The sequence below is a fragment of the Pagrus major genome, chromosome 4 (assembly GCF_040436345.1).
Source record: "Pagrus major chromosome 4, Pma_NU_1.0".
Taxonomy (NCBI): domain Eukaryota; kingdom Metazoa; phylum Chordata; class Actinopteri; order Spariformes; family Sparidae; genus Pagrus; species Pagrus major.
This window is the reverse complement of record NC_133218.1, coordinates 10,202,157-10,227,828: the sequence shown is the minus strand read 5'-3', so window position 1 is coordinate 10,227,828 and position 25,672 is coordinate 10,202,157. Positions and strand designations below refer to the sequence as shown.

The window sequence follows — 25,672 nt, the reverse complement described above, 5'->3', positions numbered from 1 at the left end:
GGCTGACCAGAGTGTTTCTTTATTCATCACAATATAGACTGACATAAAAATAAAATTTTATTAATCGAGACTTCATGTCAAAATTGTGACATTTCATAGAACATCCTGGACCCAACAGGATTGCATTTGCTGTGTCCTTAAAGAAATTTAAAAAGGATGAATGCATTACCCAAAACACAACTTGTTTTTGCAAATGTTGCTGAAATGTTTGCCAATGATGCCCTGGCACTGATCCAACAATACTGACTATCAGTCATATCATCAACACACCCCACTCAGTATTTCCAAATAATAAATAAACCTTCCATTCAACCAGTTTTCTATGCTTATTTTCTCCAGTTGAGTGGAGATCAGTAACACATACTTCAAAGAATTATTTGGCACAGTATTAGCAATGTTTGACAAGAGTAAACATCCTCAAATATTTTTGGCTTTAGAAAAACTCGTATTCTTTAGTGACTGTACAGTAACGCTGATAGCTGTTTAATCTCCAACACTTATTATACAGTAGCTCTGTGATGACATTCCTATTGGCATGATGACATCATTAAAACTGTTACAAATTACTGCTGAACAGTAAATCCAGTGTGGTTCATGTTGGGTTCACTTAAAAGATTAATGGAAAGGTCATAGTTTGAGTTAAAAGAAATACTTTGTAGATGTTGTGATTTGGGTTATGTGACTACTTTGTGAAGAATTGCAGTCATCCACCCTGACATCCTCACTACATGAACTTTGTGTATTTGTGGGAGGACAGTCTCATCCATGGATGTTTTGAGCTCTCATTTCTCCAACTGGTCAACCTCAGTTCAAAGATTTGTTGTCAGTGACTTCGCAGTTTATTCACATTTTTCCCAAAGACAAGTTTTTGCATCATCGTTAAAATGCACTTCAGTAGGTAAAGCAGTAAGAGAACTGTTCATACAGCTGCGTCATTCTGTCCCAATTGAGACTGTCAGCAGTTCAGTAGTATCTTCAGTCGCTTTGTTTTCCTATTTGTAATGCTAAGTTAAGTACAAAACTAGCCCATACATAAGATTAATAGCTTAGCAGCCCATTATTCATGACAGAGTTATCAGATTGTTTCTACGTTTTTTGTGATCTATGAAGCTTTTAAAAAGGAAGTAATATACTTTGAATCATGGCTGTGCTGATAATGTCGCTCCCAGTTATCAGTGAGGGGCTCGACCTGCTGAAAGTGACTGATTCGATCAACAATGGTGATTCAGTGTTGTCACTTCAGTTTAAAGATTTGTTAATATTTGTTCCTACATGTACTGAACACCTCTGTGTTGACATCAGCTGCCAGGAAATAGACATTTTAATTAGACAATGATGTTAAATTGTTTTTATATCTTTATATCAACATATGCAGCCACATGACTTGCTGTTGAAAAAGGTTGCATTCCAGGGCTGGACTTTTATTAGTGTTTGTGTCAGTGGGATTTTTAAAGAGGTGTTTTTACTTGACTGCTGTGGATTACTCACTTCAGCTCTCTCTGTGAAAATGGACAAAGTGATAGTGATATTTATTAAACTATAACACTAAACTAAAATTGTTTTCTTCAGTCAAGATAGTTAAACTTGTTATACTGAACATTGGCACTTGAACCCCGAAAGAGGGTTTTGTTTTCCATAAAATATAAAGAAGTATGTTTCTATCCCCCACTTGTCATGTGCTTTTTGAATTTTAGTATAAAAATCGGTGGCAACTTCAGAAATGAGAAAATATGACAAAACATAACCACCTAAATTGTCTCCCTGCTTCCAGTGTTTGACCTAACTCAGTATAAACACATCCTGGACCAGTGATCCCCAAACTGGATTGCCAAACAGGCAACACAGGCAGATGGCCCCAAATCCCAGACTCGACTAAACCAAGTCCCTGTCTTGCAGAGATGACTTTGACAGGATCTAGTTTTTGACTTTTTAGTACATGTTGTGTTCACAGGGTGCTTATTTAAAAATCATAATAAATTAAATTGTTAATACTAATTGATATACAAACACCTGCAATCATGTAATTTTTTTGTGTGTACTGTACCTACACTGTAACACACGAAACAGTGTAATAGACCCGCCTATCTAACTTGGCCGAGTTGTTGTTACTTGGCCAAGGCCAGCCTTGCAGAGTCAGACCTATCCCCACTGTGTTAGCACTGGAGAAAGGTCGGGGGGGGGGGGACTTTTTTTGCACATGGGAAGGCGAGCCCTGGGATTACAATGGTTAAATCCACACAAAAGAAAAGGCAACAGCTGCTAGCTTGTTTATATTCGTACCGTTAGCAATAAGGTTAGTGTTAGAGTAACCTGTCAATGGCAGCGTGTAGATTGCTAGCCTGGAGGCTGTTGTTTCCTGTAGCAACAGGGAATTTAAAAGTGGTAAGACACAAATAGCAAAAGGGAGGAGTAGGGTCAGGCCGATCAACGATGCCACCGTCCATCGCTGATGGCTGACAGTCATCAACTACTAATCGCTGAGCATTGTAACATCTTGACTTAAAAGGCTCCCCACCAGAGAGCAGAATTAAGTGGCATGTCCCCTCAGAGTTGCCGTAGGGCAAGAGTTGTTGTTGTTTGTGATATGTGAGGGGAGGAAATGAAAAGAAGCATGTTGCTGCTCAGTGCACTAACATTACGTCTCCTTGTCCCGTTTATTATTTTCTTATTAAACCAGCTCAGCTAGGTGAACCCAAGACACTCGTTTAAATTTGTGGCAGCAGTGTTTATTTTCCCTCGGGCCGCTGTTTCTCTCAGTCATGCTGTTTTTACACAGTTGTCTTAGCTTAGCTTCCTTGGCTAGTCGGCCAACGTTGTTTTATGCATATGAGGCTGAACAAAGCTAAGTTACATGGGATGTATGTCGGTGGTAACACAACGGTGGGAAACAGCAGCGGCTACAGTGGTGAGCTAATACGCAACTGCTGCCTTACAACAACGCTGAGGTGACACGCTGCCTCAAATTCATAAACAACAATGTCATCGTCCATCACGATGTTTCACTGTAGACATCGTCATATGTCAATTCGCCCAACATCGCCTGACCCTAGGGAGGAGAACATGGCCTGAAATAGGCACCCAATGGCAAGCTTATACCAACAGTCTACATCAGCTGAGTCAGACTAGGCCTATGCTATCAGTGAAAACAGCATGGTCTCCTTCTGTTAGAGGTTAGCAATAATGAACATGCAATCTTTGCTTGCACTTTCAAAATAAAGGCACCAAAACTACTTGGTTAGATTTAGGAAAACATTTTGGTATTATTTATAGTAACTGTTTTCAGTAACAACTGACTGCTTGCTTATCATAGGATTCAAACACTGGTCATATGGGTTAAGGGTTTTATGAACAAACCATCCAGCCATCCCCAAACTCATCCTGATATGGACATGTAACTCTTCATACTACATTTGTCCTGTGCTCCTGTGATTATCGCCTCCTGCTGGCAGTGCACCTACTTACACGCGTGTAGTTTTTGCACCAAGGCAAGGCAAACCGTCATACACACACCCTGCCCACATGATTTCCCATGAAACTCACTGGAAACTTGGAGGTGACAGAGTACAAACACAAATGGTGGTGGTCGGGGGGACAGAAAGGGTTATACCCACAAGTTGAGAGCCCCAGTCTGTGGTGTTACTGAAGCCCATTTGTCTCTCTGTGACCATAAATAAGTGGTGTTGAGCAGCAGAAGATTGTTATAAAGACCTGCAGCTCTTGATGGATGAAGCAGTTAGGTTGGGTGGCTGGGGGAACGTGTCACAGTGCATCAAAAATAATACTTAATGTGATGATAAACACAGTGGGGTTTAAGTTTTGGTTGATTGTTTGGTTCACTGGTCTCTTTGACCTGTAGGGCAGTGAACCAACACTGTGGGGAGGAACAGAGCCAAAAACATCTCAAAGTCTCTCTCAGAGCACTGTGAGAAGGCTTATTTGGGCTCGGTCGTGTTGCAGTATCTGAAGGAATTAATCACATGTTTTGCTTATTTTTTGGTCCGTATTGAATGAAATGCATTGACCATTTACATTTTTCACATATCTTGGACTCATACTCATACTCATACTGGATATGAGTTAGTACACAGTCTTGGACCGGCAGATGTTCTCTGGTGGAGACAAGCATCCAAAGCAGCCGTTTGTATCCTCCTTCTCATCAACTGCCAATCCATTGCCAAGCTTGTGCTCCTCAGCTTCGTCCTCTGTTGGGCTGCTGTCTTCCTCCTCTTCCTCTTCATTGTCACTCCTCTCATCTCTGGTCAGCTGTGATATAAAAAGGAGAGAAATTCAGTAGATGAAAGCAGATGTGAGGGGAAGGGTGGAAAAGAGAGGAAAATGGAGGCAGAGGAAGTGGGCAGCAAATACAATGAGCTGCTGGGGGAGTCAGGAGCCAAAGGCAAAGAGAACAAAACAACCACCTGAAAGCAGATTTGGAACCTGAGCTGCAGTAGAGAACAATGAGCCAGAGTTGAATGCTTTTGTCAGTGGAAACAGTCAGACTCTTCATTTACTGCTTTCTGTTAACTTCCTTCAGCGTCATACTGCCTCTGATTTGTTGTTCTGTCACAAAGTTTTTTGCACTAATTCAAAAATAATTAGGTGTTAATCTCAACTGTCATTCTGCAATGCTCATAGTCCGTTTCCAGTGAGTGTGTATGTGTGTTACAGTAATGGTATTGTTGAATGTTAGTTATTTGCTCCTGGCAGCTCAGCAAGTTTTTGCTAACAGAGCAGCTCACAGAGCAGAGACAGATTGTGTACAGATGGACTCAATGAGGTGAGAACACTGAACTGCCAAAGTCTGCTAAATCATTAATGCTGTAAGGGTGTGTCTACTGTCTACAGTCAGTAGGTTCTGTTCTTAATAAGTGGTCATACCAACATGTATCTGGGATCATGGTGACATTATGAGTCACAGCAGAGCAAAAAAAAAAAAAAAAAAAGCAGCAACCTACGGGGCTGAAAAATGAAGCCAACACAAAGTACCAAAAACTGCAGTTCCTTGAATGACCACTTGAGACTCCAAAAGTGAGTCAATCCCTAAAGAGCCATGTTAAAATGTCCAACTTAATAACAGCAGCAGCTAATTTCCCCTCTCCTGCCAACTATACAGAGGGTGAATTGTTCTACAACTCACTCATTTAAATGATATTAAGGATTAAAGTTATGCATAATTAAGGGCGTGGCTGCTTTTAGTGACAGCTAGATGTGAGCTGTCTGCTCGGCTTCACCTCAGCTAATCCAATCACTGATCTTCAACTCTTGGCCGCATTTGTGGTGTTTGATAATTTTTAATGCAGACTGTGCGGCTGGCTGTGGGGTTAATCATACTAAAACACTGTAGCCGTAGATTATGGAGCGACCCTGTTAGCGTTATCCATCAGACAACTGCTGGAGATGGCAAGCTCTGAGGGAGACAGCTGTCAGCAGAGTCCAGAGCTTCTGGAGAAATAAACACCTGGAGTTGATGAGAGCACAGACTTTTTTTTGTTAAACTTTTGGTATTGCCTCTCAACCTGTACGTAGCAATGAGCTGCGGAGGTACCAAAATCCTCAAAATAAACATAAACACATGTACCCCATGGTTCCCTGCTCTTGCCCACTAGTTTACGACTAATGTAGAATAAGACCGTTTTGGAGTGAATAAACCGGTACCACCCACTTTATACAGAGCTTCCCGCTGGCTCTTCAGAAACCTTTCGGTGATGTGACTGTGGCGCTTTCCACTATTTGTTACAGTCAATGGGCAAAACGCAAAAGCAGCCAGATGATCAGACAGGTTTCATTCTGCTGTGAGAGGTACTTGTCAGGTAAAGTTAAACGTTGCTTTAGGCATTTAAACAAGCTACCAATGCTGTTGTTTTTTTCTGGTGTGAGTGTACCTGGAATCTTATCTACAGAAAGTAAGATGGGTCAAAGTTGAATAAAAAAGTTTGGGTTATAATTTTAGTGTTTGCCAAACTTTTCTCTCCAAATAGAGAGACTGTTGTCCCCAGAAAAGACTACACCATTTGTCTTTTTAGCAAATACCCCAGGACAATTTTTTTTCATGTTCAAGTGACATAGCCTGATAGCAGCCGTGGGAATTATGACTGTTGTGTATCAAAAGTTCAGGAGGAAGCATCATGATATTAGTACTGAGGAAAGTCCGCAGAGGGTGGAGGTCAGGGTGGATGGATCGGTCAACAAAACCTTCGGTGTTGGTTTCTTTAAACCTGAGCCTAAACTTTCCCAAAACTTAACCAAGATGTCCTTCTAGAGGCGATGGACAAAAAAGTATTTTGTCATTATATTTAGAGGACTTGTTGTCCAAATCAGTTCATTGTGCCCATGTGCCCAGATCTCAGTGTGTGTACAGTATAGTTACTGATAGGAGTGATGGCCCAAAACTCCAAAGTCCCTCCACACTCACTGCTAACATTTAAAGCTCAGTGTAATGTTAATCTGAATGTAGCAGGTATGATTGGGCCAATGCATCCTATTTATTTTCTATGAGGAGACTGGAGCATGATGGAACAACAGACAATGAGGCAGAACTTTGGATTCAGATCATATGACAGTTTGAATCAGACTGAGTACAGCTATATTAATTAAATTAATTAAAGAGTATGGTGTACACCTGCTCAATTTGGAAAGTGTCATGAGATGACTTTTGTTGAGAATTGGCGCTATACAAATAAAAGTTGATTGATTTATTGATTGATCAATATTGTAGTCTATTTATGTTAAAGGGACAGTTCACCCCAATATATATACACTGCTCAAAAAAAACTTAAGGGAACACTTAAATCACACATCAGATCTTTATGAAAAAAAAAATTGAAGTTGAAAATCTTTACTGATGTACATTGTACAATTTGTTCAGAACAATATGATGTCACAACAGTCAGTGGAAACCAAAATCATCAACCCACTGAGGGATGGATTCAAAATCACATTGAAAATCAAAGCAGATGGTGTCCTGGGGGATCTCCTCCAAGACCTGATTCAGGGCATCAGTGAGCCCCTCGACAGTCCGTGGCAGTACTTGGTGGCCTCAGATGCACTGATACATAATGTCCCATAGATGCTCAATTGGATTTAGGTCAGGGAAACAAGAGGGACAGTCAATGGCATCAATGCCTTCGTCATCCAGGAACTGCCTATACACTCTGGCCACATGAGGGCAGGCATTGTCCTGCACCAGGAGGAACCCAGGGCCCACTGACACCAGTGTAAGGTCTGACAATAGCTCTGAGGATTTCATTCCAGTACCTTACAGCAGTCAGGGTACCATTGGCTATGACATGGGGGTCTGTGTGACCCTCCAAGGATATGCCTCCCTAGACCATGACTGACCCACCGCCAAACCGGTCATGCTGGATGATGTTACAGGCAGCATAACGTTCACCACGGCATCTCCAGACTCTTTCATGCCTGCCACATGTGCTCAATGTGAACCTGCTCTCATCTGTGAAGAGAACAGGGCGCCAATGGCGGACCTGCCAATTCTAGTGTTCTCTCGTGAATGCCAAGCGGGCTGCACGGTACTGGGCTGTGAGCACAGGTCCCACTAGAAGATGTCGGGCCCTCATACCACCCTCATGCACACCAGTAGCTTGCTGGAGGTCATTTTGTAAGGCTCTGGCAGTGCTCCTCAGGTTCCTCCTCACACAAAGGAACAGATACCAGTCCTGCTGCTGGACTGATGCCCTTCTACGGGCCCTGTCCAGCTCTCCTCATGTAACAGCCGGTCTCATTGTATCTCCTCCATGCTCTTGAGACTGTGCTGGGAGACGCAGCAAACCTTCTTGCAACCGCACCTATGGATGTGCCATCCTGGAGGAGCTGGACTACCTGAGCAACCTGATTGGGCTGCAGGTACCGCCTCATGCTACCAGTAGTGACAAGGACACTAGCAGAACACAAAACTAGAGAAGAATCAGTCAGGAAGGATAAGGAGAGAGCAATTGTCTGTGGCCACCATCCAAAACATTCACCTTTTTGGGGGTTGTCTTGCTTTTGTCTCTCCATTGCACCTGTTGTCACTTTCATTTGTACCAAAGCAAGTGAAACTGATTCACGATCAAATTTTTTTTGAGCAGTGTATGTAAAACATTTTTTTTATCTTATCTGTAGTGCTATTTATCCATCTGGTTTGTTTTGGTGTGAATTACCAAGTTTTGGAGATATCGGCTAAAGATGTCTGACTTCTCTCCAATGTAATGAAACTAGACGACACTTGTGTCGCTCAAAGCACCAAAAAAAAACAAAAAAACCAAAAAAACATTTGATATGCCTGTGCATAAATCCAGCTTTAGGGTGCAATTATCATGTCAAATTTATTCCAACACTATTTTGGGGAGAAAATGTGTGTGAACCTTTCGACAGGGTTTTATGAATGGCCACCATTGTGTCCAGTTTAAAAGTCAGCAGCAGAGACCAATTACAGCCAATAAAATTGTGCATTCATCCAGTCAGGTGAGGGAGGGTTTATGTTCAGCCCAATTAAAATGATGTCTTATGAAGTCTCAAAGGCTTTACTAGACCACAATAAAAAAGCGTAAACTGTGTTATGGCATTACCAAGCAAATATTTCATATCCATCAATGATGTGGAAACACTGATACATGACATACAATTCTTATGGAGCATACTCACAGAGCCAATCATAAATTTTCTGATCATGCACAGAATGAGGTAGGCCCAGAATATATGCAGACAGAGAAGGACCACCAACATCACATTGAAGAAGTAGTATCCAAAGAAGGCAGGGTAGTGGTGAACGGGGTAGACCCAGGTACAGTGGATCAGCCTGAAACACAGCAATAGAAACAAGTCAAAATCTCTAATGTCCAGGGGTTTAGATCAGTGTCCTGTGTTGATTATGTTATTTGTTTTATTGGTACAAGAGAAGTACAAACCAAATTTTCTCAGACCTATAGGCGTAGTTTTATCATATCTTTTGGCAAAGAACTTCAACAGCGAATACTTTCATTTTATCCTCACAGTTTATACATTGAATGCAGTCTAATCCAACAGGCCTACAATGAACCCTGTCCTGTGTGAAGGTACTAGCGTTCGCTTATTGTGTTTTAAGTTTTTAAAGGGGTGTTGATTCAACTTCATTTAACTGTATTGTGTTATTATGAGAGAAGTTGCTTTTTGCCATTAGAAGATAGCAAACAGTAGTAAGTTGACATGACATGAGGTCCCTTGTTGGACTTAAACTGCAGGGGATGTTGCAGTGACATGGTCAGCAACTTCAATACTAAGTTGTGATGATAGTTGAATTTTTTCAACTTGTCATCACAGCCATGACAATAGCTACCATAGAAACCCTGGCGAGTAAAACAGTGGAGACTGGTATCTCATAGCTTGTATATTACTGGCATCTAAGTTCACTGAATGATGCACCCCTTCAAAGATGGTTGTGGATCAACATCAGCTTCAGAGTTTGAAAATGTGATTATCCAGCTCAGGCTAATAAACAATGTTTATTATATTAGCTAAACTTGTAATCATGCCATATTTTAACAGTTTTCTCTACATTAAGGCACAACCTGCACTATTAAGGCTAAACTAGTAAGATCGACACAAACTACAGCATCAAAAATGACTATAAAGTCCAACACAAAGTTAACATTTGAACTTTCATGAAGGCAGGATCTTGTACAGGGCTGTAGGATTAGACTGCATTTGTTTTGGCTAGGTAAACCTAATATTTGTAATATTTAACATGCACTTTTTGTTTACTTTGTATTTGGAAATGGTACCAATAAGATAGCAACTCTGCTATAAACTTAGTGCGATAAACAACATTTGAGTATGGATGACAGATAAGTATTGTTTCCAGCATTTCACATAAACCTAAATATCATGAACATTTTTAGTAATAATGACTTTAGGGACAGCGATGTGTACAAACAACCTAATCTGTTTTTAGATTGAGTTTATAGTAATTCCAGTTTAACTAAACTTTTAAAAAAATAAGTCAAGCTGGACTCAATGGTGGGCGGCCATCTGCCTTGACCGGTTTGGTTGAGAGAGAGAGAAGGAGAGAGAGAGAGAGAGAGAGAGGAAGAAGAAGAGAGAGAAGAGGAGGGAGAGAGGTGAGAGAGAGAGAGGTGAAAGAGAGAGAGGAAGAGGGAGAGAGAGGGGGGTGAGGGAGGGAGTCTCTCTCTTTCTCTCTCCCTCTCACACTTCATGCAAACACACACACACACACACACACACACATTAATGAGCTTACCAGAATGGGAAAATGATCAGTCGTGTTACCATAAACACTATGGCAAAGAGAACAAAGAGAGTTTGGCAGGTTTTCTCCCATTTGGCATAGTTGAATAATTTGGCAGACTAAAAGAAAAAAGAGTTGTATTGTTAATCACCCACATTCAAAACCACAGAGTAAGTCTGCCCATTTTCTACAGTATATCATTCTTACTGACATAAGCCTTAATAGAATCACAGCATAATGTAAAACAGCCAGGAAAAAATATGTAGAGAGGAACAGAATAACGCAGAAATTCTCGCACGAGCCACAGCCTTTCTGTTCACACCAGACGCAAATTTCTCCGCGCCGGTCGGCAAGCGACTCTGCTCCTCGGCTGTTCTGTAGTCACACTTGGAGCTGTTTTTTCACCATGGGTAAGTAAATAACCGCATAAAATTATAACGCCATGTTTTCCTGACAACTGTAAATGTATGTCCACTTCTAGTAATGAGTATTTTTCTGTCAATCGGGGTGTTTAATTAAAATGGCTCTGCTCCTCGGCGCTTCGCAGCTAATCGCGGCGCTTCCGCGTCCTGTCTGAACCCCGCGTAAGGGTGTGGAGATTGAAGTATGACCACCAGGGTCAGCAGGCGCGTGCTCAAACATGTAGATATGTAAACATGTACCGTTTAGCTTCAGTATTATCTGCTAGTAATCACTTTGTCAACTGTAAATGCACAATATGTAATGTCCGCCACTAGGGGTCTCCCTATCAAAACAAAACATGCGATTTCTGCAGAGTGTTATGTAGCGAGGAGCCGATGATCAGCTGCTAGAGGCCGGACCTGAGAAATAAACAGTCACTTCAGATTCTGCTCTGAACCAGAGCCATTAACTGACAGGAGGAGAGCTCAGAGATTACTTTTTAACTTTTGGGATTTATCTTCACTCCTGTTTATCAACCTGACTGCAGCAGCGATCTCCTGAAGTGACCTCCGTTGTCAGTATTTATGTCACGTTACTGTAATGTTGACATTACATTACAGAGAGGAGAGGTGAAAAGAAGAGAGAGAATGGGAGTCCCTGATGAATGCTGAATAGTGAAAGTTTACCTGAATTTAAAAACGCAGACACGCACTCTCCTTGTGTGTTGTTGCTGGCTAACGGTAGCTCACGGCTAATGTAGTAATCTGGCTGTTTGGGGCACTGCATGATGTTGGGGTACAAAAGTAGGGCAGGTTTGGTTATTGGCAATTAATAATTACTGATAGTTATTATTAAAAGTATTACGGAGCACCACACTGGAATCAGGGACCAATAACCAGACCGGAAAACAGTCTCAAAAGAAGGGTTCAATTTAAATGTAAGTATTTATTAAATATTTAAAATGAAAGGAACAGTGAGGGAAATGAATCCCACCACTGACCATCACAACCAGCTATTATCACAAAGCATATGCATGAATAATCACAGAAAACTGCTCTGTACAATATAATAGAATTTATTAATGTTAGCTAATTGATAAATAATCAATAATACCTCAATCAACAAAATTCTATCTCAATGGGAGAAGGGAGTTTCAAACCTGGGGGAACTGTAGCAACCAGGTGTGATTTACCCAACACTGGGGTTGGTGCACTAATCCCTTTGTTTACAGGCTTTGCTAGTGCCTGGAGGCCCAATGTTAGGCTTTGCTTTTACATGCAGGCCCCTCTATTGTCTATGTGGTGAGGTCCTAACAATGATTAAGTTAGTAACCCTAACAACAGTATGTAAGTAACAGACAGTGACCTGATGAATGGCACCATCATTACTTTGGGTAAACTTGTGGATTTCTGTGGGTGTGAACATTGTTGGAAACATTTGGGATAATGTATGTATAAATATATAACCTTGTAGTTTTTATACATTTAATGCAGAATTGCAACACGTTATATCCTTAACATAGGATTCGACAATTGCAAACATTGCATTTTAGTCACATGGGGTCTTACCCAGTTGGGTAGACATGCTCAGTGGTAATGTAGAGGTACACATCTATCATATGACTTTATACACATGAGTCCTCCACTTAGCATTGTTTGAGCAGACATTCTACTGTACACACATCGTTTTACTTCTACTACTACTACTACTACTACTCCTGCTACTTCTTCTAGTAATCATTATAAGAATAAGAATGAGAGTATAAAAATGGGGTTTGAATGGTGAAAAAATGGGGTGTAGAGCAGTAAAAGTTCTTTCAGACAGTCAATGGTTGCTCTCGCCACATCCATTGTTTTCAGTGTAAACAATGCCGACCTTCCTCTTCTTGCTTCCTCAGCTCTCACACAGCAATTTGACACTGCCTTCAGACTATGGTTCCATTGTTTTTGAACTGCCAGCAGCGGCCAACAGTTCAAGATACAGAATATCAACGTTGCCTGGAGACGGCCACAGTGGCTTTCACCTGTGGTCTTAAAGGAATAGTTCACTCTAGAATGAAATTCAGTCATTATCGTCTCACCCTCATGCTGATGAGAAGTCCGGTGTAGTTTCTTATTCCTCAAAGTGCAGCTGGAGACCCGCGGGGGTACCCTCCTGCAGCAAAAATCCATATAACGGCCGTAAATGGCGTCCGAAACGAAAAGGTCCATAAAACTACACAAAAACTTTGTAATATTCCTCCATACTGCTCGTCCGCTGCAATCCAGGTGTCCTGAAGTGGCGACATCCAGAGTTTACTTGAGAGGACGTCATTTAGTACATTTTTCTAGCCTAAACAGTCGCTATACTATATTTGCCTGGAGGCACGCTCTGCGTTCACGCGAGTCTCCCTCACAGCCGTTTGCAAGATCAACAGAACTCGCGATAGATACACATCGGTATTTACATCCGGCTGTGAGTTTCAAAGTTTCAAATCACTAGTCCAGGCAGATCCCTCTTGTGTTTGTGTGTTGCTCAGTCGCTCACAGCAGGATGTAAATACCGGTGTGTATCTATCGCGAGTCTCGTTGATCTTGTCTGGCGCGGCTTCCGTAGTGCAAACGGCTGTGAGGGAGACTCACGTGCACGCGGAGCGTGCCTCCAGGCAAATATAGTATAGTGACTGTTTAGGCTAGAAAAATGTACTAAATGACGTCGTTTCGAGTAAACTCTGGATGTCGCCACTTCAGGATACTTGGATTGCAGCGGACGAGCAGTATGGAGGAATATTACAACGTTTTTGTGTAGTTTTATGGACCTTTTCGTCTCGGACACCATTTACGCCCGTTATATGGATTATTGTTGCCAGAGGGTACCCCCGCGGGTCTCCAGCTGCACTTTGAGGAATAAGAAACTACACCGGACTTCTCATCAGCACGAGGGTGAGTCGATAATGACTGAATTTTGTTCTAGAGTGAACTATTCCTTTAAAGCTCTAAAAAGAAACAAAAAAAGTGTCTCCCTCACAATCACAGAGCAAGTGGTTGCTCACAACCACATACACTTTCAGATGTTACAAATTAGCTTCTTGATTGAATCAAATGCATAAACAGGGGGTTATTTCACATTTTAAAACGTCTTTAGTACTATGGAAGACCCCAGATATCACAATTCTTGTTGCTCCCAGATGTTTATGCATGGTTTACATGTTTTGCTTCTCCAAAACACCTGATTAAAATGATCAGATTATCATCGGCATCTCCTGAACCCTCATAAGGACCACTATATTTGAGTCCGGTGTGTTGGGGCAGGGAAACATCTAACATAATTTCTCCAGAGCCATCATTGACACTGACGAATCACACAAGTCAAAGCTTAGAGACTAGGAAAAGACAGGAAAAAATACAGCGTCTATTTGAAGCCAAACCATGTTTTCCTAAAGTATTTTAGTTCCTAAATCTAACCAAACAGTGACAAAAACTATAAAGATATGGATAATAATAGGTGAAGTTGGTGTAAAACTAGTAAGTGAACTGTACAATATATTCCAAGCAGGATTCCATCTGTGGTCTCCCCAGTGAGACTCATACAGAGTCCATTCAACGACAACAGCTTGCTCCCGACATGGTTTCTATTGCTATTTTGCTTAAGCTGAAATGATGGTCCTGGAACAATATTAATTATGATGTTCTAGGATCAACAGCAACACAGTGATATCAGATAGACCTACAGAGCACAAACAGGTCTGAAGAAGAACTGCTGTAGAAAGAAAAAATATTTGAAAGGTTGGCAAGATGTACAATCAGGGTTTTTTGCAAAGTAATCCAGTATCACCATGTAATCAGGTGAAAGGGCAGTTGTAACCCTTGTTTGTTTGTGACTGACCTCCAGCAAAACATCAGAGGCATCGTGGACAAGCATGACCAGTGTTCCTATACGAATGTAGTTGACACACCAGGAAAATGATAAGAGGACCAGCGTGGCCAAGTGGTGGATGATTTGTTCCTTAAAGTCCTGAAGAAGGGAAAAAAAAAAAATTACCACGGAGAACACTTCTAGTCTTTAACAGACAACTAAGCTAGAGACCCACCTGCACTACCACAGGCTGTAGTGTTATTTGCATCTGGGTTTCAAGTTCGCCTAAAAGTTTTAGGCAAATGTCATATCAAACTGCCATTTCTTGAGTGAGCATGGAAACTCCTAAAGTAAAAAAGTAAGTGGGCTAGCCACACATTTATCCGATTTCACCCTCTGGAGACTGTGAATATTTAGTAGTTGTGGAGACATCCTCCTTACCTGTTCAATGGACCAACTGACATTGTCATGATAAAGCTCCACTAGTGACATGGTCTGGCCAATTTTGTCCACTTTATGATAGGATCAAGGCTCCTCCTCTTCTTTGCTCTAACATGCCTCTTCACAAATCATGTAAGTTGTAGATTATGTTTAGAGTCTATTTATCCCCACAACATACAAATAAGCCAATAGAGAAGTTAAATAAGAATATGTATGAGGCCATTACCTGAGTGCTGCTCAGAGGTTAATCAATTTGGGGGCATTTTCTTCTTTTCATTTTAACGTAAATTTACATGTATTCATTTGACACTTTGACACTTTTGTTCAAAGTAAATTAAGTACAATCTAAGCATCTAAGTTGAGGTAGATCAAAGGGAAATATTTCAGAATAAGTACCACAACACTCTGCACGTAGAGAGAGTAACACATAGTCTTAGCTAATGAGATTAGTTTTCACAGTGAGTAGTCATTGTTCATTTGCAGTTCATAGTGAACATGAAAACACGTAAAACTCAGCCATAAGACCTTTACTTTTCTTGTTTCACAACAAGTAACTCTATATTTAGGGTACTTTCAGAGAGATCTGGTTGACTAGATTTGGCATTTTGGGGTATTTCTGCAGCTAAACAAGCCTGTATGTGCACCAACAGATGGATGCAGAACAGGAAGTTTTGTCAGTGTTTATTACATGAAGTTGTAGATGCATTATAATTACATATTTATTTTCATATAAATGGGCTCCTGATCTTTCTGATGCCATATAGTGAGGTGAAAAGACCAAGTGACAGGTAGTCAATTCGTTGGTCAATAAGGATGCCCAAAACCATGTGAGTTGACACTGAGAGAGTTGGTGTATAATGAGCCACAAAGGGGACCAAGCAAGGCACCTTGCGGTACCCCAGCAGAAAAGAAGTGACGCTTGGACTCTTTTCCTTGCCATGCCACTTCGAATGACTGCACTGTGAGGGCGGACGTAAAGCAGATTAGTGCTGTATAAAGGTGCTTAGTTTGTACAGGGTGGACTGAAGAATTTAGTGCTTCACTGTGTCAAAGACTGACGTCAGGCCCAGCAAGATAAGAGCAGATGACTGCTCTCCACTGATCTGGTTTAGTGATAGTAAGCACTATGACATGTAAAACCAAATAAGGTCTCAGTCTTGGTTTGTTTAGTTTGTATGCATATATGCCCAGTGCACACTAATCGCTCCTCTCCCTCTCTCTCACTCTCTTTCTTGAATCAGAAATGCAAGCAGGAAATGTATGCATGATCAATGCTGGACATTGAACCACTCTCAAACATCCTCTCACCTTTCTCTTGACATCAAAGGCAACACTGAAGAGAAGAGAGCCATAGAAGCTCATCTCCAAGATATAATACCAGTACTGCGACTCCAGCATGGACTGCCGACAGAGAGACACAGACACAGAGTCAGAAAGAGATAGAGACAACCGGTAACATGAAGCCACAGTGAATCTCAGACACACAAACAAAAGTCTGGTCCCTGAAGGCTGTCCTAGCCCCTTTAGCTGGAAGGAAGGAACTGTAGCTGAATCTATTGTTCACTCTAAGATGTCACCTCACACTCAACTCCATTTTTCAAAGGCAAATAGGCTGCAGGCTGATATAGCCATGGGATACACTCTTCACAGTGTGTTTAGCTGAATAACATCATAGTATTTGCAATGAAGGTCCCTTTTCAGCCAGATTTATTTCATTTTGTTCACACTCGTGACAGCATTCTAAATAAAGAAATAAAATATCTAAAGAAAACTCTTATCAAGTTTTATGGAGAAGAGGGGTTGTTAAATAAAATTTACTAAGAAGACCACTTTCAGTATTTGGTAACACCAAATGACTTGAAAAGTCATCCTGAGAAGCACATTGTGTCATCATAGTTAAGATTCTATCTATCTTAAAGGAACAGTCATGATACAGTGAAGATTTGACTTTAAAACGGGTATGAATAACATCTTTTCAAAGCATTTGCTTCTGCTTCCAGTGACTTGAATTATGCTGGATGAGCTATATGGAGCAATTTCATGTTTTTCATGTCATTTTAAAACAAGTCCCCAGCTACTTCGGTCGTTTAGGAGAATGCTGCAACGCTGTTTTGCTATGAAGCTCCAGAAATGTTTTGTGGACTACAAAACTTCACCTGACTTTCCATGAGCATGCGGGTGAATAGATAATGACTAATTTTCATTTTTGGGACAACTGTTCCTTTAATCACTAATTTGATGTACAAATGAGAGGGGCAGAGAGGCTGAGTGGGGGCAGAGATGAGCAGGGAAGGTGAATCTGTTGCAAACAGTAAACAGTAGACAGGTGACTGCTACAGAAAAGTGCTTATTTTTATAAATCACTCTCCAGATGACCACATTAACAACCATGGCTGCCAAGCAACATAGCATTGTATTTATACGTACACTAGGGCATGTAAAAACTGCACAGTTTCTCCTTTATGTGTTTTTTGGGCTGCAGTCTGTGCAGTTTAAGTTGTTTCTACACCTCTCTGTTGTTTTACTACTTGATGTTTGAATCTATGTGCGATGTTTAAGCGTCAGGCTATTTAATTTATGTGGCTTAATAATTCCTGCTGCTTTCTCTGTGGTGACTGGATGCTGATTTTTTGAATCGCTCATTTCTCTTTGTCCAAGTTTTGTCCTCTTTTCTGGTGAAATCGAATAAGTTTATACAGAATAAGGTGGTACTGTCATGAAGTCAGAGGTGAATTCTTTTAACTTACTAAGAGAGTTAAGTTACATCACGTACATAATGCTAGGTGACATAGGTACATTTGTGAGTAGTTATAGAAGTGACATTTTAATCTAACCCACAATGTTTTCCTAAACCTAATTAGACTGCAGCCATACGACTAATATAAGATACACCTGTGGCTGATGTGCTGCAACAGTCATGTTGCTTTGGCAATGCTGATATTTGTCGTTTCAGGAGTCCCTGGCAACTAACCTATTCAGTCGTTTTGGTACGAGGATGTGTTGATGATTATATAACATTTTTCCTAAGAAACTGTTCTTGCTTCAGATGATGGTTCGGAAGAAAGTACATCTCATTTGTCTAAAAACCTGTTTCCTCAGTTCCTCCATCGTTCCTTGTGTCATTGGTGTGAGGGACAAAGATGCATGGTAAGGGCACAAGTGAAGGGCATGTAGATGTATAAAAGACAACTGAGATGTACCCAGGGGTTACTATCTCTCCCCTTATACGTCCATCTGTTACCACATGGCTAAAGTTCCATACCAAGATGTATATTATATAATACTAATGATTAAGTGAAATTAAATAACTCAACAGGTTTTATAGAATCAGTATCAAAACCTGAATGATGTTCTCTGACGTTAATATGATGGTATATAGTATATTAGAAAAGCAAACCAACCTGCTTTGGAAAACCCGTCCACACTTCCCGGGTGTCATAAAACCATTCTTTCTGCAAAACATGGAGATAAATTCTTATTATGTAAGACTTGAAGACTTGAAATACGGAAAGCAAAGCTTTAATACAAATATATAGAGCCACACACAAGGCTGCTATAGTGACTTTGAAATATGACAGCTGTCTCAAGTTGTTGTGTTTCTGGCCTAGATGGCCTCATTTTCAATCATATAAGCTACTCACATCGTATAATGCTACTATTCCTCCGATGAACGCGAACAGGTAGAAGACAAACCTCCAGCTGCAGGAAGCAGAAGGGAGACAACAATGTATAGACTGAGTCTGTGGCAGTTAGCATTATTAATAACATCACTCACACAGACAGTATCTTTCTATCTCTCTCTATCTCTCTCTCTCTCACACACACACACACACACACACACAGTAGTGACCTGGCCTCCCTGAACTTCTTCAGCACTCCAGGACGGTCCTGACTGCGTCGTCTTCTGAACCAGCGTTCAACTTGTCTCACTGACAAAGTGCTTTTCTTCGACAGCCCGTCAATGTCTGCCTGGAAGCATGTGAAGACACACACACACATACCTACAGTATAGACTGGTGGTGGTTGTACTTCGTATTGTGAATCAATGAGTCAATAAATGCAGTCAACAGTGAGGCTTGTAAATTAAGTAATATACAAGGACTTGATTCTAAAAAAAAGTGCTGTGATGTGGACACAATAAAGCACACTCTGCGATAAGACTAGATTACCAGGAAGTCCAGTACATTTAATGCCTTGTGAAAAGGATATTAAAATTAGCTCTGGCATGTATTGGCAAGCAATTAAAAGACCTAAGGGGCAAATTAAATATGATCAGCCTTTATAGTGCTAGTGAGGACTTTGGCTGCTGTGTTTTGAACAAATGAAGAGCCCTTGTTAATTTTAGTGACAGGCCAGAGAAAAGAACTTTGCAGTAATTGAGTACATATGTTATAAAGCATGTAGAGACTTCAGTGTCTGTAATAAAGTAACTGAGACAAGCTTTGTAAAAAAGGCAGATTTAGTAACATTCTTGTTATACTGCTCATAGGTTGGAGAGGGATGAAAAATAATTCCCAAAATCTGGACAGCGTGGCTCTGAGGTATTGTGTTGCCATCAAGGTAGACTGTTCGGTTTGGATCAACAGTTTGGCCTTCTTGATATTTAATTCTAGGCAGTTCTATCACATTCAACAATGGATTTGTGAGGTGCAATTCTCTTCTCTTCTAAAAGCCATAACGAGTTATTGTGGGATTCCACATTTAACCTTAAAACAGGACATGATTATTATTTGTGTTCTGTCATTCAGATATGAGTGAAACCTGGCAAGCACCTGCCCCCTCAGACTAATGAGGTCCTTAACACCTCTAAGAGTTCAAGTAAAAAATGGTCACATCTTCAAAAACAAGATCATTTCATAACATAATGTGTGGAATTTAGGTGGACTGACACTTTAATCTACAGTATCTTGCAGTATCATGGTTGACACTCAGTTATGATAACATTTTCATTACAGTAGAGTACCAAAAGCAGCATGAGTGTCAGGCAACCAGACAGGTCAAAACAATCCAGTTCTTAAACACTTACACTAATAGTAAGCACCCAATTTTCCACTGTGTTGGACAATTATTCTGACTCCATATTCAGAACTGAGATTTGCACGGTGCAGTTTCATGTTATCATGACGTTAACGGAAATGTTTTGTGAACATTATTGATATTTAAACTAGAACATTAGTAACTGGACCGATATTTGAGATGGACTATGTTTACCTGAGCAGGATTTCTGTACTTTGTAGTGTAGTAGGCTTCCAGGATGGGGTTATCCTCTGCTTTCAGATGGACTTTCTGCTTGATCCCAACAGAGACTGCAAGTGGTGTTGCTATCCACCTGCAACACATTAAATACACACAGGCTTGAGCATTCAAAGCCCAAGACTTTGACATCAGAGACTGAGGTTTATGTGTTGCGGCCCATACTTTGTAAGGGTTCGGGATACTAAAACTCAGAATAAATGTGTCATTGTGTAACTTTTCAAAGTCAAGTCATTTACCACGGTGACCAGTAGTTCCTCCAAACTTTGCTACTTTTCTTTTTGTGATCAAGTATGAAAATACCCTAACCTACAATGCTTTAGGTTGTCTCCATAACTTCTGATGACCTACCCTGTCTGTGCATGGCTCTCATTCCCAAGTCCATAGGTCCCTTCTGATGTAAATCTTTAAAAATGGCTCACAAATATGTAGTTGTTACTCACCAATGTGATTTAAACTTGATTCATTTTCACAATTGACCTCTATAAGATATACCAGGCCTGGGATACACAGACAATACACATTTGTAGAATTTATTAATTGTTCGTTCGGATATGACCAAAGTTTTCCTTAAAAACTGTAATGTACTGTTGAATCTTCGAACAAAGAGAGATGTGCTGTTGGTTCAGTTTGGAAGAGCAGGTGCATTGATGGATCTTACCTTTCAAACAGGTATCTGATGAGTAAGAAGGCAAAGGCGTAGGGGACAGTGACGTAGAGATGTGAGGATTTGGCGTACACCCGGCCGTCCCTGTCCTCCAGGTCGGCCCACGTCAGGTTCACAGGCAGCCAGATTCTATCCCACCAGAACCACTCATACAGCGTATCAAACATCTCTCCACCCTTACAGAACCACAAGATCAGACAAACAGAGGAAGGGGTAAGATTGTGGATGGTAACTATCAATAGACACGCAGCATTGTCTGTAGCTGATGTCTACAATGACAGAATAATGATATGACTCACAATTCACAATGGACCATTGTCCAAGAAAAGAGGTGATGAACTGATATCTTAAGAATCATTTTTTTAACACTGAATTTATCAACCACTTTTGGAAATGTCTTAAATATTGCCATAAATCCCGATCTCATTGAGAAATATGGACTTACTTGTACCAAAATTGAGTGCTGTAGCAACACTGATGTAAACGATGAGATGATATCTGGCAGTCCTAGTGACTCTCTTTGTTAAAAGAACATCCTGGTTTCACACTTGAGTGGAGGGCAGGAGAAAATGCTGCCATTTTTGGACCATTTCATACACCCATGGCTCTCTCCTTGACTCTGGGTATCCAGGTTAAGCAGTGTGAATTGCACATTAAGTAATTACATCACAATGAGAAATGACAAAAGTGGAAAAAAATTGAGCTATGACTTATTTTACTATGATGACAGATATGGAGGCAAGGTAACGTTTCTGAAAGAGGCAACAGCAAGCTAACTGCAGTCACAGATGCTACAGTTACTGTAATGTACATAAAGGTTTATTTCCTAAACAAATATTGACACAGTGAGCCCTCCCTTTCTCTTGAGATCACTTCCACGCCTAATTCAACCACCCTGACTCTCTCTCTCTCAAACACACATACGTTGCTGCCTAACAACAGATCAGTGCAGTTCAAAGCAGTTAATAATGGAGACATTAAGTGGTGCGTGTGTGTACTTTTGTGTATGTATGTGTTCTTTTGGGAGGTAAAATGACATGTAGAGGCACTAGGCTAGCTTAGGCTGAGAAGAAGTATGCAATGGAAGCCAAGTTGTTGAGTCTCTCAGTCATTCCTGGGGACCCAACATGAGGACAAACAGCATTGTCAGTATTCCCCTGCAGCACTCCTTTAAAAACAGGTGCTGTGCTGTTAAAGGCACGTGGATGTAGATGTGTTCTGGACTGCCACCACTGAAAAGAAGTAGTGTGGCTTCTTCACACTGCAAAACGTCTTTGACAGGAGGTTGCTGCTGAATCAAATATGTGTAAACACATCTGGACAGTAGAGGTTCTGACATCACTTCTAATCTGGCCTCTGTCCCAACAGCTTGTGTAGCTCAATAGAATCTCTCATTCTTTGATTAATTACATTCCAATAATCTGCTTTATCACTGCATGAGTTTATTCAGCCCGGCATTAGTCTGCCCTAGCGATGTCAGTGCTGATTTGTTTTCTCCTCACCACATGTAAATCAACTTTAGGTTGTCGCACATTGGGAGTAATTGCCTCGGATGCTGTTTTTTTTTCTTCATTTTTTTTTTTATATGCAGAGACAGGTTCTGACAATCTCACTGGGGCAGAGCTGCCCAAAATGTTTGTAGCAGAAAATTATTTTTGTTAGGTAAAAATGCTCATTAAATATGTTGGATCCATTATTATTAAAAAGTTATTTTTTATAGTCTGAGGCAGAGTGACAGGTTCAATTAGGGTAACTTGGGATTCTAGTACCACAGAAGACCTGAAGGGTACATGAAAAAACAGTTAAGGACCTTCAAAGATTATCCTGCAAAACATGTTTTTTTAGCTGTTCTTAAGTCACGCACACAGGAGAGAAAACCATTTACATTAGACTTGGTTCACTATGAATGAATGAAAGGATCACTAGATGTTTTTCCTCACTTTCCACTCAGGGCTCCCGTATACAATAGTATCATTTAGCATCTTAACATCACAACACAATAGGTACTTGCTTTTGGCCCATGGTCCACTATGAGGTTGCAGTTTTGGTCCTCCAAGGGCAAAACTTTGGGCACCCCTGCACTACAGACTGTGAACTACACACAACCCTCTTTATTCTCCTTGATTAAGTTACATTACGTGTATAACTACAATAGATGATTGAAACTTGTTGCTGTGGCTCATCCTGATGGAGGGATTTTTGTTATCATATTACAGTATAATCTTTTTCACTGAAACCCACTGGGGATTCACTCACTGATGTGCCTGATAAAACATGCTCAGTCTGCATGTTGTACATACAACTCTCTGGCTGGCTTCTTATCTGGTTGACTGCATCAGCAATGAGCTGTGGTGGGCACTTTAACAAATCAGGAAGTGTATCTTTAAGTAAACAGAAACTACACAAAAGTTTAACAGACTGAGTTAAAGTAGAATATTGACTTCTGAACTAGAGAAGAAAAAAAGCTGAAAGTCTCACTCAGTGGAAATATTAAAGTACCACTCAAGAATAATAAAACCTTTGAATCATCCTTTGTAAAAAAAAAAATTACATGTTTTTCATGACCTCAAGTTTTACAATACATAATAAAATTTCCATTCTTGACTCGTCCGTTTGCTGTTGTTTGTTTAGTGACAGTAAAGGAGATTTGCCTCCAGTCAAAGTACTCGCCATTCCACCTTTACATAGCTGCTGGCCCTAGAAAGGTTATCCAGCAATGCAGGTCCTTGAAACTGTCAAACTGATAGAAAACAGCTCTAAACATCTCAAAGCTCCACAGCTAATCTTAACCTAAACCTTTTGATTTCAAGTGGGTAAACCACAAGACCTGCATCTCACAGGCTCTTTGTGCTCATCTTTGTGAGGACAAGGATGTCATTCAGCTCAACTCAGCCATGAGAGAGCTGGCAGAGCCTAAGAGCAAACTTCACTAACTGTAGGGATCTCTTCTGGTCAAACAACTCCCCCTGAAAGCTGCAGGCAGACTTGAACCTCTGACATCAGCACAGGAGATACATTTAAAGCGGAATAGGAAGAAAGTGACTGAGATCTGCCACTCTGAGGCTCCTCAATCACATTCCAAGGTCATGGGAAAACTCAGGCTTACCTTTTCACTGTCAGGGCCGCCAGATAGTGCAGGTACAGGCTGTTCTTTCCACACTGGCTGACTGCTGTGTTTACTGTGGGAAATGAACACGGATGGCACAAATCCTCTATTCCCTCGCTACGACAGGCAGCCGGCCACTCTTTCTTTGTTTGACATTCTTAAGCGTCACACCCAGCACAGCCACAATTACCTGGGAAGGGTTTTTTTCCCTCCCCTCCAGGAAGTAAAGGGAGGTTAGCGGATTGCCACAACACACACACACAAGCTCTGCCCGCAAGGGATCTAATAACCTTGTTTGTACTGTGTCCCTGATAGGAAACAAAAGCAGGTTCTCCCACAAAACAAACCTCTGAGGGCCAGAGGAGCTGGGAAATTATGTTCACTTAACTAAAAAACAAGTCAACACATTGAGCTTTACGAGAAATACACATACTGAAATATAGTTTGTACTGCATATTATGACTAGTGAAAGTAGTGATAATGCCCCCTTTCCAAACATTATGCTTTATTAACAATTTATACTCTGTATTACATTTCAGCTGTTTTCTGCTCTTACACATCAACTGATCCTTCAGATACAAAACTAAATATCCTGCTTTATGCACCTGCACATTATCCGACATTTCAAACTCCTCTTAGCGTTTACATGCGGCATTTCAACTGCTTTCAGCCCTAACACTCCTTTTACTGCTTACACTTCAAATATCAATCTGTTTTCATTTTTCAAAGTTGAACTGCCAACTCTTTTCAGTCCCTTCGCAGTTTCCCCCCTCCTTTTCCTGCATCTGCTCCTTCCACTGCGTGTTTGTGTGTGTTTGTGGGCGTGGCTACTGGTACCTGCTGCAGCAGAGAGACACACCTGTTCATCATCAGCTCATCACCTCCGGCTATAAAACCTCTTCACCACTCCAATGCCAGATTGTTCAGTCACATTCTGTGATTACAACAGCGCTCACATTAAACCTCAGTGTATTTATCTCAGTGTCTCCTAGTGTTTGTTTGCTATGCTCCAGTGTTTTTTCTATGGCTGGACACCATCTCATGCCTTTATTTTTCCCTCCCCACGTGTGCAGATCCTCAGCATGTCTCTGCTCAGCTCACAGCTTCACCTGTCTGCTTGGACTCCCTCCTTTTTGCCACTAGACCACTTCATCCTGAGCTGCCTGCCCTCGTCACTCCCAGCATCTAATATGTTTGTTTAAATAAATCACCTTTGGACTGATCTTTGTCCATCTGTTATTTACACAAGGCTGATACCATTTACACTGATATCACTGTAACTGTGATCCTCTTATAGACTGACATAACTTAAAAACAGTGCATATATAAAGAACAGGTATGCGAGCTTCACTCTAAAAAGCCCAACTTGAAAATTGTTTGAGAAGTTTACAAAGGGACACACCTCACCCTGCCATGTTCCCTTTTCATGTATGGAATATAACCAACGAACTGCGGATTTGCTGCACATAGTCCAAGGAATTAACACATAATTAACACACAATTAACACATAATTAACATCTGCTCTTTATGCATGTTGCACTGTATGTTGAAGTTTCCCGTTTTAGTTGTTTCTTGTTTGCCAGCTAAGGTGTGCTGAGCTCCGCCTGCTCTGCCTCAGTTTATATATTTATATTTGGCCACCAATTTTAACATATTTTACTTTACTTTTTTGAACCGTTGGAGCCCCTGCTCTCCCCCTCCCCCTCCCGTCTAATGTCAATCACACATGCTCTGCAGACAGAGAGATGC

At 40.9% G+C, this 25,672-nt stretch overlaps 1 protein-coding gene across 1 annotated transcript; it reads right to left on the bottom strand.

The window, feature by feature from the left end:
• On the bottom strand, positions 1-23,991 carry cers3a (ceramide synthase 3a). The gene is made up of 11 exons (XM_073465228.1): positions 23,923-23,991; positions 20,811-20,992; positions 20,108-20,225; positions 18,747-18,865; positions 18,538-18,595; positions 18,298-18,348; positions 16,205-16,297; positions 14,486-14,614; positions 10,232-10,338; positions 8,641-8,794; positions 1-4,263 (listed from the first exon to the last, which is right to left on the bottom strand). Exons 2-11 carry the CDS (start codon positions 20,981-20,983, stop codon positions 4,078-4,080), a joined length of 1,188 nt encoding a protein of 395 aa, XP_073321329.1. The 5' UTR covers positions 20,984-20,992; positions 23,923-23,991; the 3' UTR covers positions 1-4,077.
• Between the last annotated feature and the right edge of the window lie 1,681 nt (positions 23,992-25,672).